This window comes from Excalfactoria chinensis, chromosome 4, assembly GCF_039878825.1.
Source record: "Excalfactoria chinensis isolate bCotChi1 chromosome 4, bCotChi1.hap2, whole genome shotgun sequence".
NCBI classification, from domain to species: domain Eukaryota; kingdom Metazoa; phylum Chordata; class Aves; order Galliformes; family Phasianidae; genus Excalfactoria; species Excalfactoria chinensis.
In genome coordinates, this window is record NC_092828.1 from 82,063,290 (window position 1) to 82,078,584 (window position 15,295).

General features: G+C 61.1%; 1 protein-coding gene across 3 annotated transcripts; it reads left to right on the plus strand.

Moving 5' to 3' along the window:
• The first annotated feature begins 1,017 nt into the window (after positions 1–1,017).
• On the plus strand, positions 1,018–8,602 carry TSC22D3 (TSC22 domain family member 3). 3 transcript variants are annotated; one of them, XM_072336216.1, is made up of 3 exons: positions 1,018–1,430; positions 7,194–7,245; positions 7,682–8,602. In XM_072336216.1, exons 1-3 carry the CDS (start codon positions 1,126–1,128, stop codon positions 7,925–7,927), a joined length of 603 nt encoding a protein of 200 aa, XP_072192317.1. In that variant the 5' UTR covers positions 1,018–1,125; the 3' UTR covers positions 7,928–8,602. The 3 variants fall into 3 exon arrangements, with proteins under 3 accessions (XP_072192317.1, XP_072192319.1, XP_072192318.1); XM_072336218.1 differs by lacking the exon at positions 1,018–1,430 and adding an exon at positions 5,253–5,458; XM_072336217.1 differs by lacking the exon at positions 1,018–1,430 and adding an exon at positions 6,731–6,925.
• Positions 8,603–15,295: the final 6,693 nt, after the last annotated feature.

Genomic DNA, 15,295 nt, shown 5'->3' on the forward strand with positions numbered 1-15,295 from the left:
GAGAGCTGATGAAGTGCTTCTGCCTTCTCCCAGCAGCACCCATTCTGTACCACCCTGCTCTGGGTGCCAGCTGCTGGGTGCTGGGTGCCAGCTGGGTTTTGACCTACGTTATCTGCCCTTATCTCTGCCCACTGCCCCCTGAATGCAGGGCTGCCTCTCACTGCTTCCCCCTCTTGCCCACTCCCCTTTTCCTCTCCCAGCATTGAGCATCCCATCCCACACTAACCTTGTCCCATTTCCCAGTGGTTCCTTGCACCTCTCAACTCGCTGCCCTGGAAGATGCTCCCACCTTGCTCCAAAATCACCTTTCCTACCTAGATGTCTGTATCCCCTTGCCCACTCCCTCAGCCCCACATACTGAGGATGCTCTGCCCTCCTGGGGGCTCCTCTTTCCCAAACCCCATTGAGGCTTTGCCCTGAGCTTCAGAGGGTCGATGTCATGGCCACCCTTTGGGAGTGTGTGATTTTAGGTCCCAGCCTTGGGTTCCTATGGGGTAACAGGTGTTCAGTGGGGCACCAAGGGGACACCCAGCAGGGTTGATGTCACGGCCATCCCAGGAGACACAGAGTGGGACCTTGGTGCCGATGGGGCAGCGGGTGCCCATGGGGCATTGGGTTCCAATAGAGCAGTAAGTACCTATGGGGCAGGGGGTGCCAGTAGGGCAGTAGGCGCTCAGTGGGGCACTGGCTGCCAACGGAGCATTGGGCGCCCGTGGGGCAGTGAGTGCCAGCGGGGCAGTGGGTGCTATCGGGTGCCAACGAGCGCAGTGGGTGCAGCAGGGCAGTGTGTGCCGCACGGGGCGGTGGGCGGCCAGCGTGGGAGGGGGGGGTGGGGGTGCCGATACCCCCGGGGCCGACCCAGCGGCGGGAGCCATCGGGACGGCGGGCGGGGTGCCAGCGGTCTCCTCGGAGGGAGCTCCGCCGCTCCGGGCGCTGCCATGGGGCGGTGCCGGGCTGCCCGCAGCGGGTGCCGGCGGGGCGGGCTCCCCGGGGTGGGGCGGCGGTGCGGGGCGGGGAGCGGGGCCGGGCGCTCGGGGCCGCCGTTCGCCGGAGCGGGAGCGGAACCGGAGCGGGAGCCGGGAGGAGCGGGGGGCCGGGCGGCTGCGCGCGGCGCTCGGCCCCGGGATGTCCTCGTCGCCCGGCGAGCAGTGCCGCTCGCCCGTGGGGCTGGATTGCTGCAGCTGCTGCCTGGACCTGGTGGGGGCCGGCGGGGGAGAGAACAACAACCCGGGCAGCCCCACCGCCAGCGGCTTCCGGCAGCTGCGGGAGCAGCTGGAGGGCGAGAACCTGAACGCCGCCAAGCTGAGCTCCATCATGCGCCAGGACTCGCTGGAGCCCGTCGTGCGGGACCCCTGCTACCTCCTCAACCAGGGCATCTGCAACAGGAACATCGACCAGACGCTGCTCTCCATCCTGCTGCTCTTCCACAGGTGGGTGCCCGTCGCTGTGGGGCCGCGCTCCGCTGCCGGCTGCGTGCCGCGCTCCCCGGATCCCGGGCTCATCCCCGCCGTGCCCGGAGGGATGGGGACGCAGACAGCTGTCACTTGGGGCGGTGCCACCTGCGGCCCGCTACGGGTCGGTGGGACGCGGGGGAGCCCCTCCCTGGAGCCGTTCCCCATCCCCCGCACAGCCCCCATCGGGCGATCCCGCCGGTATCTCCAAAATAGCGCTGCGTGGGGGCACATGGCTCCGCACGTGGCACCTGCGTGACCTCTCCCCACGGCTCCCGCAGCCCTTGCATAACGCGGGGCCGACGCTCAGGTGGGAGAGGAGGAGCCGGGCTGCCCGCCAGAGCACCCTCTGCACGCCCCGTGGGGGGAAATGGGGGAGAGACGCCGAGAGTTCCCCGCGTGCGTGGTGTGATGTGGGCAGGGAGGGAGGGAGGGGACACGGAGGAGGGAGGTGACAGTGTCCCCCCCCGTTCGTGCTGGAGACCGGAGCTGTGCACCCGTGGAAGCGGTGCCTGTGCTTATGGTGTGTCCACTTTGGGGTCGGTGCCCACAATGCTGCAGCCTGCTCCCCCCACTCCCCTGTGTCCCTCCCCACAATGCCCACACCTGCACCCGCTGTTGTTTTGCTCCAACCTGAACTTTCTCCTCCTGGGGAAGGCGCCAGGTGAGGCGGGAGGCGATAGTGGATGGGGTGAGGGCTGTGGTGCTGGGGAACACCCCGATAACGCAGCCCATGGGGGTATGGCACTGCTGGCACTGCCTTTGGCGGTCACGGTGGCCCATGGACACCTGCAGGAGGAGGCACTGTGGATGGTGGGTCAATGTGCAGTGGGGGCAGGCCCATGTTGGGGGACTCACAAAGTCCACCCTCAGCACCCCCAGCCTGGTTTGGGGGGTTTCCCCTGGCTGTGTGCTCTCTGCAGGGATACAGGAGGGATGCTCCGTGCTCTTGCCCATAGGAACTCCTAAGGCTAAAACCAATCCCAATCCCAACTCCTACCCCTAAACCTATCTTCAAATTGACCCCTACAATGCTAACCCCTCGCCTTAGCACTAAACCCCACCCTGAGACCAACTCCAGCCCTAACCCCAACCCTAAGACCAATCCCCAAACTAACCTTAACCTTCCCCCCTAACCCTAACCTTGAACCCAATGCTAATCCCAGCCCTACACAGGAGACAGAAGGCCCTGGGGTGGCATCTATGGCACAGCACCGCTCATCCCGGTCCCTTCCATGCAGAACCCCAAGGGGTGGCCCTGCAGAACTCGTTCCTGCAGTGCGTGGGCTGCAGTGACAAGAGGGCTTTGAGCAGGGGACAGCAGGTGGGCGTGAGGCTGAGAGCCAGGGCTGAGCTGCGTGGGAGCCCCCCAGAAAAGGGGTCAACAGGCTCTAAATGTCACAGCCCCACTGGTTGTGGGGCAGGGGGGCAGGAGGTCTGTGCTTGCCCCATGGCCATGCCCCGCCGATGAGCAGCAAGCTATATTTATCTGTGTTGTTGGCATGGGGACAGGAGTTTGTCACCCTCCGTCTGGGGTTGTATTTAGACCTGTGTGGGGGGAGCCAGGGGCCCCCCAGCACCGAGTTTGGGGTGTGATGCAGAATCCTGAAAGAGGTCCCATGGAATCATGGAGGCATTTGGGGTGAAGGAGATCCCAGAGGTCATCAACTCTCAGTATCAACCAGACAGCTCCTGTGGGGCTGGCAGCCCAACCTGTCCTGTGGGGCAGCAGCAATGTGGTCCAGGGCAGGGGGTAGGGTGAGGGAAAAGGAGAGGGCCAGGAGTGGTGTTGAGTTTTGGGTTAGGAATGGGTGTAGGGTTCAGGTTGGGGTTGGGATTAAGGTTAGGTTTGTGGCGAGGGTTGAAGTTAGGTTTACAGTTATGGTTGAGATCGGGATGAGGGTTGGCTGAGGTTAGGGCTGGGGTTAGGATGAGGGCTGGGCTTAAGGTTAGGTCTAGGGCTGGGCCTAGGGTTAGTTTGGGGATTGGTCTTAGTGATGGAGTTAGAGCTGGTTTAGGGCTAAGGCTAGGATTTGGCATTAGGGTTGGGGTTAGTTTTGGGGTTGGCTTTAGGGTTGGGATTGGGTTGAGGATTAGGACTCAGATGGAGATGTAGCACGGGCTTTCAGGCATACTGTGAGGCTGTCCCCAGGCGGTGGCACAGCAGTGCCCAGACCCATGGGGTACAGCAGCAGGGTGACAGCTGCACGCCCCTCACGGCCCCGTGCCCTCAGCATTGTTATTGTTCTGAAATGTCAGCAGGGGGAGGGGGGGGGGGGGGGGGCTGCAGTGCTGCGTCCCATTCCAAGTGCCCAGCATGCTTCCCAAAGGCCAGGCAGGGTATTAATAACCAGTCCCAAAGCACCCGTCCCTGCCTGACCCCAGGGCTCAGCCCCTGACCTCAGGGCTGTGCTGTCCGTGCTTCTTCCATTTGCTTCCAGCCTGCTTTTGGGTCCTGTTGGGGATGCCAAGCCCAGATTGGGAAGGATGCTGTGTTTCCTGGGTTGTGGGGTGTTGTTGCATAGGGTGCCCATGCGCTGCTTCCCAGCCCATAGCCTCTCCTTATCCTAATGAGCTGCTCTCCAATTAGCGAGCCGGCCACTCCCGCACGCCTCCCATCCACGTGTTCTACATCCCTGCATCCCCAAACACAAAGGGATGCTAGCAGGGCGCAATGGGGCGGGGTGTGGGATGGGGTCCCGGTGACAAAGTTGGAGAGAAAAAGGCAAATCGCGGCTCTCAGCGGGGCTGTGCGCTCACACGCCAGCAAGCAGGGAACTGGGAGTACGGCCAAGTCCCTTTATCAGAGGAAGCAGGCCGCCCTACAGCTGGAGCGGGGAGCCTGCCAGCCCCCCCTGCACCCAGCACGGCCTCCCCAGGGTGGGGGGGTTACCCCTGGGTGTGGCACCGGGGTGTTGGGGTTCCCCCTTGTGCACAGTGAGGCCCCATTGCTGTGGGGTGCCCGCGTTTGGGGTTTGTGGGGCTGCCAGCAGAGCGTGCACGCCCATGAGGGTTGTGCTGTGTGCCACGTGATGGCAGAGGGGTGCGTGAGCCCCCCATTCCTGGGGACGGAGATATAGTGTAGGGCTGGGTGCTCAGGGCTGGGGGTTTCTCTCTGTGCGCGTGCAAGCTTTGCTGTGCGCCTGAAGCCGGAGGTCTGCTTGGCACAGCTCCTGCAGCACTCAGCAGCCTCCCCAAGGCCGGCAGCGAGCATTTCCCACGGCTCCGACCCTCTGCAGGGCCTTCCTCCCATTGAGCCGAGGCCTTGGGAGAGAGCAGAAGGGCCAGAGGGGGCACGGAGCAGTCGAGGGGCTCCTGGCCTTCTGCAAGTGGAGCTCACCGTGTACCATGTTTGCAAGATGCATCTGTGGGCACACGTGTGCTTGCAGGGCGTGCACACACAAGCGTGTGCGTGCAGGTGTGTGCATGCAAAGTGCCAAGGTGCGTGGGAATGCACACGTGTGCATGCCACGGGGGTGTGTGCGGGGTGTGCATGGGTTGCAAGCTGCACCCCAGTGTGTGTGTGTGTGCACCCCGCAACACCATGAGCGGGTGCAGGGCTTTGCGTGGAGCTGCCCTGAGATTCCCCATATGCTGCAGCTTGGCAGGCACAAAGCTGTGTGCACACATCCCTTGGTGCACTAGCACCGGGTGCCACAGGTTCACTGGGCTGGATGGGCTCCTGCTGCATGGGGACCCCAGCATAGTGCCTCTGAGCGCGTCCTGCCCGCCTGGTGGCATCCCGGGGCTGTCACCCTGCACACACAGAGCGCCTTTCACCCTCCCGCTGCCCCGGGTGACACTCCAGGCTCTGAAAGGGACAATTGAGCGTGGCTGAGGTCACCCCCCGGTGTCCCTACCCCGTGCCCATATCCCCTCCCTGCGGCCCCGGGATGCGGCCAGTGCCCTGGCTGTGCCCTTGGAGAGCTGCGGGGTGCAGAGGGGACACAGAGGGGCATGGCCGCGCCCCCACCGTACTCTCCGAGCCTCTTCAGGAGAAGGGACTGGTGAGTGGGGCTCTGGGGGGGCCAGGGGCTCTGCGGGGGTCAGGATGGTGCTGGCACATTGCAACATGCCACCTCTCCACGGGGACAAAGGGATCCCCATGTGTGCCCCTCCATGGGTGGGTGGGCAGTCTGCTCACCCATCCCACCCCCAAAAGATCCAGGAGGAGTTCAGGCCCCGCTCAGGGGGCACGGACATGGCACCAACCCCAAATATCAGTGGGATTTTTTTTGGAGGGGTATTCCACAGAACACCCAGCAACGGGGCAAAGTCCCACTGGGTCCAGAGGGCAGCAATAAGCTCCAGGTGGGGATAGGGAGCAAGGCAAGGGGGCAACACCAGCACAGCCTGGGGTGGGCAAGGGGGGATCATTGCCACCCCACAGCTTTAGGGTGGCAACATTCCCTCCCCAACCCCCAACCCCCCGGCTTTAGGGTGCCCTACATGCAGCACGCACACGTTGCTGCTCAACGCTTGCACTCTCCTTCCCCACGGGACCCCATGCAGAGCCGGAGGGGCGTCCCGCAGCTCTGCAGCCCCGACCCCGGCCTCGGGAGGGGGCCGCGCTTCCACCCCCCCCAACCCCCAGCAGCAGCGCGGGGTTACGCAAGGGCGGAGGGGGAGGGAGGAGGCGGGGCGGACGGTGGTTGTTTTGCGCCCGGGGGTTGTTTTGCTCTCGGGGTTGTTTTGCTCTCGGGGTTGTTGTTCGCTCCCGTTTCTGTTGTGTTGTTTTTTTTTCCCCTCTCGTTGTTTTGTTCCGAGCTGATCTCGGTTCGCCGCCCGAGGACGCGTTGTTTTGCGCCCCGGGTTTCGTTTCGCTCTCCGTTTCGTTTTGCTCCCCGCTTTTCACTTTGCGCACCTTTTGTTTCTTTCGTTTCGTGCGCCCTTTGCACACCCCACCTTATTTTCTACATCTCTTTTTGCACGCTCTTTTCCAATCGGTGGCCCTTTCTGTCCGCACTCCCCTTGGGTTTGCACGTCCCTTTCTCTCCTTACACGCTTCCCACACCCCCCACTGTTCGCACGCCCCTTCTCCCTGCCCCACACTGAGCCCACACCCCACAGCCACCCCAAACTCGGGGCCCAACCCCGTCTTCCCACCCTAACCCCCACGGTACCCCACGTTCGGGGCGCAGCACGGAGCAAGGGAGGAGCGCTGGGCGCACGGAGGACCCCGTGCAATTAGCGGGCAATTAGCGGGCAGCGCTCAGCATTACCGAGAGCGGCGCTGCGGCGCTGGGGGCGGCCCCCCCGTGTCCCCGCCCGCCGCCCATATAAGCCGGGGCGGTGAGCCGGGCCCCGCAGTGCGCTCCGGACCAGCAGCAATCTGTCTGAACCCACGCAGCCATGAGCACCGGCGTGTACCACTCCCCCATGGAGGTGGCTGTCTATCAGCTGCACAACTTCTCCATCTCCTTCTTCTCCTCCTTGCTCGGGGGGGACGTGGTCTCCGTGAAGCTGGACAACAGGTAGGGGCAGCCCCTGGGCCCCCCTCTCGGTCTTCATTGCACGTCTGAAATGGGGCAGCATGGAGCACTGACCCCGTGAATTGGGGAGCGCAGTGCATTGGCCCCTGTGGGAATGGCACTTTCTGTGTTCCATCCCATTAGGAGATGAGCTCCCTGCATGGGGGGCTATCTGCTTGCTGCCGCATTGAAGGGGGGGACGGGGGACACGCCCCACTGCACAGATCTCAGGGGCTTGCTGCTAACGTGCACCTTCTCTGCTTTATTCCAGTGCCTCCGGAGCCAGCGTGGTGGCCATTGACAACAAGATCGAGCAGGCAATGGTGAGCTGCAGCCTTCTGTCATCTTTAGGGGTGTGTGTGTGTGGGGTCCCTGCAGACAGGAGGTGCCTGCCCAGCATAGGGGTCCCCCTGCTCCCCAGCCTGTTGCCGGGCAGAGCGGCTCCTTTGTCTGCCTGCAGCTGGCAGTGCTCATTGGCTCCGTCTGCGCCGCAGTGCGCAGAGAAACAGGGGGGGATGAAGGGGGAAGGGGGTGAGGGGGGTGGGAGAGGACCCTTCAGAGGTCTTGGGCATTGAATGGGGCCCTGTGGATGATAGGGAATTGCAGGCTGCCTCTGCACCCCGAGGAGGGAGGTGATGGATCAGTAGGGGTGATGGATGGAGGGTGCCTTGGGGGTGGAGGGCAGCAGGGTGCAGGGACGGATAGGGCAGCTCCCCTGAGCATCCCACCAACGGTCCCCCGTCCTTCCCCCGCCTGTAGGACCTGGTGAAGAACCACCTGATGTACGCGGTGCGGGAGGAAGTGGAGGTGCTGAAGGAGCAGATTAAGGAACTGCTGGAGAAGAACTCGCAGCTGGAACGTGAGAACAGCCTCCTGAAGACCCTGGCCAGCCCCGAGCAGCTGGAGAAGTTCCAGTCACGGCTCCCATCCGAGGTGCTGCACCCCCAGGAGCAGAGCCCAGGGGCAGCTCCCCAAGCCCAGCACTCGGGGGGCTCTGCGGTGTAAAGTGGCTCTGTCCTTGGGGTGGGCAGAGCCACGGAACTCTTTCTACTTCATCTCCTGCAACGATACCAAAATAAGCCAAGTTTTCCTGCCTTGGCTCAGAGGACTGCCGGAGCCCGGTGCTGGGATGCTCGTCCCTCCGGGAGATGCCGGCGGCTGACCCCCACCCGTCTGCCCTCCCTGCATTGTGTGGGGCAGGGCTCGCCGAGACCCCACAGCTCTGTCCATGGGGATGCGGCTGGAAGGAGAGCACCGAGCTCCAGCGTTTTGGGGTGGGGGGGGGCAACCCGAACCTGGACTTGAGCAGCTGTCGTGGTTGCACGCACGTCGGCGTGGGGATTACAAGGAAAGAAGAGAACAACCAAAAAACAACCAACCAAACTTTGTTTGACTGTAGCTGAGGTGTTTCTGTAGCTGTGTCTATGCGGTGCCTGGGATGCTGCAGGCCGGCTGTGCCCTTCTGGGCAGGATTGGAGAGGAGACTGGAATGGCACCGGGGTGGAACTGGGGGAACCGGGTGGCCAGAGGGCCCAAAACAGCCCTGAAATGGGGGATGAACCCCCCTCCACCCCCCCCCAAGCGACGGGACGTCCCTGCAGACGTCGGACGGTTGGAGCAGTGATGTGGTTGTGTACATTTTTAGGTAGAAATGGCAATAAAGTCTACTTTTTTATAGAAGCAGCTGCCCCCGTGCTGTGTGTCCAGGGATGGGGAGGGGGCTGTTGAGGGGATGGGATGAGATGGGTTGAGATTGGAAGTGGGATGGGGCTGCTGTTCCCCAGGTGCTGCCAAGCCTTTGGGTTTCACGATGCTGCTCCTTACTGAGCCCCACTCCTTGAGTTTGGGTCAGACCCCTGGATGGGCTCATGTGGCATTTTGGAGATGAGAGCAGCATCCTACAGGGAGGGGGGGAGGTGAGTGGATCCTGCAGGTCTCAGTGCCCCCATGTGTGCAGGGATGTGCTGGGGGTCACGCAGGGGGCTGTGCTCTTCCTCCACTGTCAATGCCCTGGCATCTTCCAGCCCTGAGGGCAGGATTGGACCATCCTGAAATACAACATGTGAGAGGTAGAGCTGTGATGGATGTGAACATCCCCGGGGCTGCGGATGCCCTGCGGCTGGCAGGGATGGGGACTGGGGTGTATGGAGCACGGTGGGATGGGTGCTGCACCCTCCTCCGGGGACGTACCGTGGGGTTTGTGCCGTGCTGACCACATCCTGCTGCCTCTCACCGTGGCTTCAGGCCTCACTGCGGTGAGGGCGGTGCAAAGCCGATCCGACATGAGTCACAGCAGGGCCGGGGACGGTTGGTGCCAAGGAAACGCTGGTAAACACCAAAACAGACCCGCGGTGCACGGAACACTGATGAGGTGGCCGTCCTCTCCCTGCTCCCCACCCCATCCCAGGGCTGGGACCCCACTGCGGGCGGTGCCGCAGCCCTGCAGGTGCACACGCGTGTGCAAGCTTTCCCCCTGTTGTGTGCGTATCTAGGCAGGGCAGTCCCTGTATACAGAAGTGAGTTTGGGATGTGTGGATGGGACGCAGGGATAGGGCACGGTGCTCGGTGTCACCACAGCCCACCCTCTGTGCACCACCCTTCTGCAGGGGGTGGGGGGGTCTGTGGGCAGTGGCTGATCCCCCCCCCCCCCCCCATCCCGCTCATCCCACGCACCCCAAAACCACTTTTCCAGTTACGCCTCCCTCCCCCCCACCCCGCCATGGGCAGAGCACTGGCAGCGTGGTGTGACACGGGGACAGCCAATGGCACGGGCAGAGCAACCACAAACCCCTCCCTGTGGCTGGCAGGGTCCCCCCACCGAGCCGCCTGCTGCTCCAAGACTGATGTCCCCTCGCCTTGAAGTGTGGGGTGTGACAAGGGACTCTCCCTTCCTATGGGTAGTCACTCATGTCACCCCCCTCCCTATGGTGGGGATCTATGGGATCGCTGCAGCCTGGGCAGGGAAGGGTTAAGGTGTTGCGTCAGGCAGTGTCTGAGAAACGGGTGATTTGTTGAAGATGTAAAAATAAGAGAAGTGGCTGCTGGCTGGGCTGAGTGGGGCTTTCCCAGCATGGGGGGACGCTGGCACAGCCCGTGGCAAACTGTGCCCCAACCACAAAGCATGGCGCAGGCTGCCCCACTTCTGGGGTGTGGGGTGGGGAAGGGGATGGGATGGGATGGGATGGGATGGGATGGGATGGGATGGGATGGAAGGGGTTGGGGAGGGAATGAGGACAGGGAGGGGGTGTGGATGGGGATTGGGATGAGGGATGGGGATGGAGAAGGTGGTGGGATGGAGATGGAATGGAATTGGGTGGGATGAGGATGGGGAAGGTGATGAATAAGGGGTATGGCTGGGGATGGGATGGAGATGGGGATGGTGGGTGTGGCAGATGGGATGCAACAGGGATGGGAAAGGGGATGGGATGGGACAGGTTGGGGTGGGACAGGATAGTGATGGGAATCAGATGAAGAGGGGATGGGCTAGAATGGGGATAGAGATGGGGATGAAATGGGGATGAGGATGGGATAGAGGAGGGATGGTGTTGGGATGGGATGGGAAGCAGCAGAGATGGGATTGGGGCCAGAATAGGATGAATGGGGATAGGATAGGAATGAAGATGAGGATGGGGCTGGCAACAGGGAAGGGTCCCTCTCCTCCCACCCTGCCCTATCAGTGCCAGGAGCCTGACCCAACGTGGGGTCCCTGATGGAGAAAAAGGGCTCTACAAGCCGGAACCCACCCACAGCCAAAGCAGAGACTGGTGCAAGTCCCAAGTGCTCACAGTGAGCCTCTGAGGCGGCCCCAGGGACTTCTGGGGGGCTACAAGCCACCTGAATGGCTGCTCCATGCAAAATCCTCTTCCCTGGTTTCAACCAACAGGCTCAAAGGGAGGGAGATTACAGACAAGTAGGGAAGGATGCTGAGCAAGGGCACAGCTTACAGCAGAAGGAGGAGAAAAGTGAAGGGAGACGTGATTGTCCAAACGCTGCCTGAGTTAATGGGCTCTATTTGGGGAGATAAGGAGCTGTGAGCTGTAAACCTGCCCAGGAAAGCCGACTTCCTCATTCCTGAGTAGAAAGGGAGATGCACAGAGAGGCAAATAGCACGGAGCAAATTGCTCGATGACAAACAGGGACCTGAGGGCCCAATGGGTGCCCCAGGGGACACACAGGGCTCCGGTGTGGGCTCTGTGCAGACGCTTCCCCCCCGGGGACCGTGGCGTAATGAATGAGGGATGCAAGTGCCAGGGATTAGCCCGGATTTAGGGGCCTGTGGGACCCGGCCAATTTAGTTTAATTGATCATTAGAAGCAGCGTTAATCCCTGGGAAAATCAGTGTGGGAAAGGCAGGCGCCTGGGAGGACTTGGCTGAGGTGTGCAGGAGTGCAGGATGCAGCTCCTCTCCTTTGCCACGCTCAAGCCAGAGCTGCCCCAAAAGGCACCCGTCCCCCAGACCCCACTGCAGCGCCATGCACACTGCTGGGCTGGGTTACTCATTCTCCAGGAGGAGACCTTTGGACCACACAAAGTGTGCAGAGAACCAGGGCTGGCATCCTGCCCTCCAGTACTGCTTGTTCTGCAGCAGTACATTGGTGGGGTGCAAGCAGGGGGTGCCATCCTGGGAAAGTGCCATCGTTAGGAGTTCCTAACATCTTCCCAGCAGCACAGGTACCACTTCGGAGTGCTCCTCGTGAGCATCCACAGAGCATCTAGGAATGCCCTCACAGCACCTCCATCCCCATGCTGACCCCACACCAGCACACAAAACCCATCAGCGCGCCGGCTGCCGGCTTCCTCCCAATTAACCCAATTAATCTCGCAGGGCTCCAGCCATGCAGCAGCTCTGCAGCCGCCACCGCCTGGCTCTCCCTGCCCTCCCATCCACCTGTGTTGTGTAACACAGGGATGAGAACAAGGCAGAGCCGTGCTGTGCCTGTGAAGCAGCCGCCCGGTGCCGTCCTGCTGTGCCCAGCAGCTGTGGCAGCCGGTGGAGTGGCACATCAAAGCCCTCCCGGCTCAGCTACCCCAGCCAGCAGCAGGGATTTGGCTGGCAGACCTGCAGGGAGAGGGCTCAGCATCCTCTTGCTCTGAGTGTCCCTGCTGTGGGTTAGCCATGTGGCGTGGGCAGGTGACAGAGCGTGGCATGATGTGGGGACACGAGGGATGTGGGGTCTGCACTCTGGTGCATGAAGCATCATGGATGCAGAGCACAGAAGTCTGCTGATGGGATGGTGCTCTGAGCTCCCCATGCACTGAGAACCAGCGAGCTCCAGCTCAGCATCCCTGTGCCAAAGAGTCAGAGATGCTGAGGGCCAGTGTGGGGAGCAGAGCAGGCAGAGCTTTGGGGAAGTCCCTACTCTGACAGTTGCCCCTATGCTGATTACCACGGGACAGAAGCTAGGATGCACAAAGAGTGACAAAACATGAAGCCATCAGCTTGGGAAGATGGGATAATTATTGTGATTGTTGTGACGACAATCACAGTTGTTACCATAACAACAACAGCTACTGCTTGTTGGAAACGCATCTGGGCTGGCATCCAGCAGCGCAGTGACACTCAGTGTCCCTCCAGGTGGGTGCTGTCCTCCAGGAGCTGCCCCCAGCCCCCAGCACCTCCCCAGCACCCCCTGCATGCTGTGTCACCACCCTGCATGGCAGCTTCCCACCCCAACCCACTCCCAAGGGCTCTCCAAAACCGGAACGCTTCCTTTCTTCCCATTTGCACTTATTATTTCCTTGCTGCTGCTGATTTTTAACCGAAGCCAATGACCTGACAAACCCAAACCCTGCTCCTCCAGCTCAGGATGCCCCATAGCCCCCAGCAAGCTCAGAATAAGCCCTGCCATCAAAGCAGAAGAACTGTTGTTTGTTCCCCTAACACCGCTCTGTGCCTCTCCAGGTGTTTGCTGTGGAGATGACGTTTGCCACATGCAATGCGCTGAGTCCTGTAGGGGAAATGTCGGAGTCTGCAGCTTTCCATGCCCTGCCAGGAAGGGCTGCGGATGCTCCAGGCCGTGCTGCTTGCCCCGCTACCATGTTTGGGTGTTTTTGTGGCCAGCTGCTGACTCAGAGCCGTTCGCGGGCGGTGTTTACACGGCTGTGACGGAGGCAGTGCCGTGGCTGTGCCCATCCTGGCTGCAGGGCTCGTGCCGATGACATTGAGGGACGGCTGTGTGCGGCTCCAAAGTGGGTCATCCAGGAGCTGCCTGTGGGCAGGATCTGCCCGGCAACCTATTTTTCCCATACCCAGTCCCAATGGCACGCAGTCCCCGTGCCTGTGGCCATATTCCCGTCACGCCGCAGGCATCCCATGTGCCTGCACAAGCTCGTGCCATCGGGGCTTCTTGAAAACTTCTCAACAAGCACAGTCAGCAGGAAAAGCATCCCAAACCTGCAGGGAGACCAGGGCAGTGGGACCCATCTGGGGCCCTGCGCATGGCTTGTGTTGGGTGAGAAGACCCCCAAAGTGGGCAGCTCCTCCTCGTCACTCCCACCCGAGCAATGGGAAGCAACTCACCCTCCATCCTGCCCACACCCGGTGTTCCCCATCCCACACCCATATGCCTCATAGCCGCTGCCCAAAATAACTAGAAAAGGCCCAAAATAACCCATTCCCTGCCCTGGGGAAAGCGGAGGAGGGCGCGTAAGCACAGGGAAGGACTGTCCCCACCACACATCCCTCAAATCCATTGCTTGTGGGTGCAGTCAGAGCAGGGCAGCCTCCTCCTGCTGACACACAGCCCCACACAGCCTACCCACAATGTTTGGGGCTGTTTGCTGCCCGCTGCCCGGCTACCAGCCACTGAGTCACCACGCATCCTCCCCACAGGCAGGAAACCCGCTGTCAGCTCTGCCATGGGCACCCCACAACTAGTGGCTCTTTTCGGGATGGGGGAGATGGCGACGTCTCAGCCTCCCCAGTCCCAATACTGAGCCCACCAACACCAGCCCTCCCTTTCTAGGGGGAAGGAGCCATTCTGTGCTCCCCTCATTGCCTCTATGGGGCAGCCCCACAGCCCTGCTCTGTCCCCCAGCCTGCAGCATCTGGAAGGGATCAGCGCCGTGGATGAGGGGAGGGCTATAAATAGCGGCCAGTTCCCAAATCTCAGATTAAAAACAACAACAACAAATCAAGAGCGGAGCACAAAGTGCTGGCTCGTCTGCCCGCCGTATTTATGTACTTAGAGCCTTTTTATTTCCCCCCCGTTCCTCACTTGTTTTCAACCTCTCCTCCGCGCTGTGATGATCCGGAGCTGTCTTTTTGCCCACTGGGCAGGATCCCAGGGACGCATTTCTTGGAAGGCTGCAGCTCCATTGGTTTGTCTGAAAACGAGCAGCAGCAGCAAAACCCCAGGACCCTTTTTTTTTCTGAGCCCAAGGAGGAGCTCATCTCACAGCTATGGGGCCAGAGGAGACCCCATCTCCCACCAAAGCACTGAAACAAGGGGGAGAAGTGTAGGGTCAGGGTCAGGGTTAGGGGTTGGTGTGGATGTGTTGGTCCCCACTGGGGCTGTTTTGGTGGAAGGGCTGAGGTTTGGCAGCACAGCCTTTGTTTGGGAAATAACCTCGTAAATCTGCTTAACACGGCACTGAATCATTCCTGCTCCTCTGCCTTGGAGCTGAGCTCTCCCTGCCCCGAGAAGGTGCTAAAAAACAACATCCCTTGAGCAACCCAACGAGGTGACATGTAGGGCAGCTTTGCAGGAACAAAGGATGGTGCTAACAAAGCCAGAGGACGCCATGAGGCTGAGGGATGGGCAGAGGGCAGATTTAGGTTAAATATAAGGAGAAAATGACCACGGTGAGGTCGGGGATGCTCCCTCAGTGACACTGTGGTGCCCCTCACTGCCCTTCTGGCAGGGAGGGCTACAGGGTCACAGCTCCATGGTTGCAGCTCTTGGTCCCCCCCAGCACAGGGCTCAGGTATTCCTTGAAGGCTTCAGCTGCGCGGTGACTACTCAGCAATCTCAGTTTTCCTTTTAGAGACAACACAGAAACTGTGATTTCCTGCATTCCCAAACCGGGGGTGGGAGGCAGGGGGGGAAACTTGGAAACTTTTCTAAATATAAGCTCAGAGCATCCGCAAAGGAAACGTCACTGGAAAACACTTGGCTGCAATGAACCAAAAGCAAAATCCCATGGTGACCTATAGGGTTGCACTCTGGGGACCGTGCGTGGTGCCCTCACGGCACGTCCCGGCCCCATCATCCCAAGGAGAAACTGGGCGAGCCATGGTGCTGCTGGCACAGCATAGAATGGGGCTGGGCTGAGCTCAAGGTCGAGGGCTGTAAATTCCTGGTTATTTTTAGTTGTGGGCGAGCAGCTGGCGGAAAACAAGAGGAAGAACAGCTGGGATGCAGAGAGGGAGCA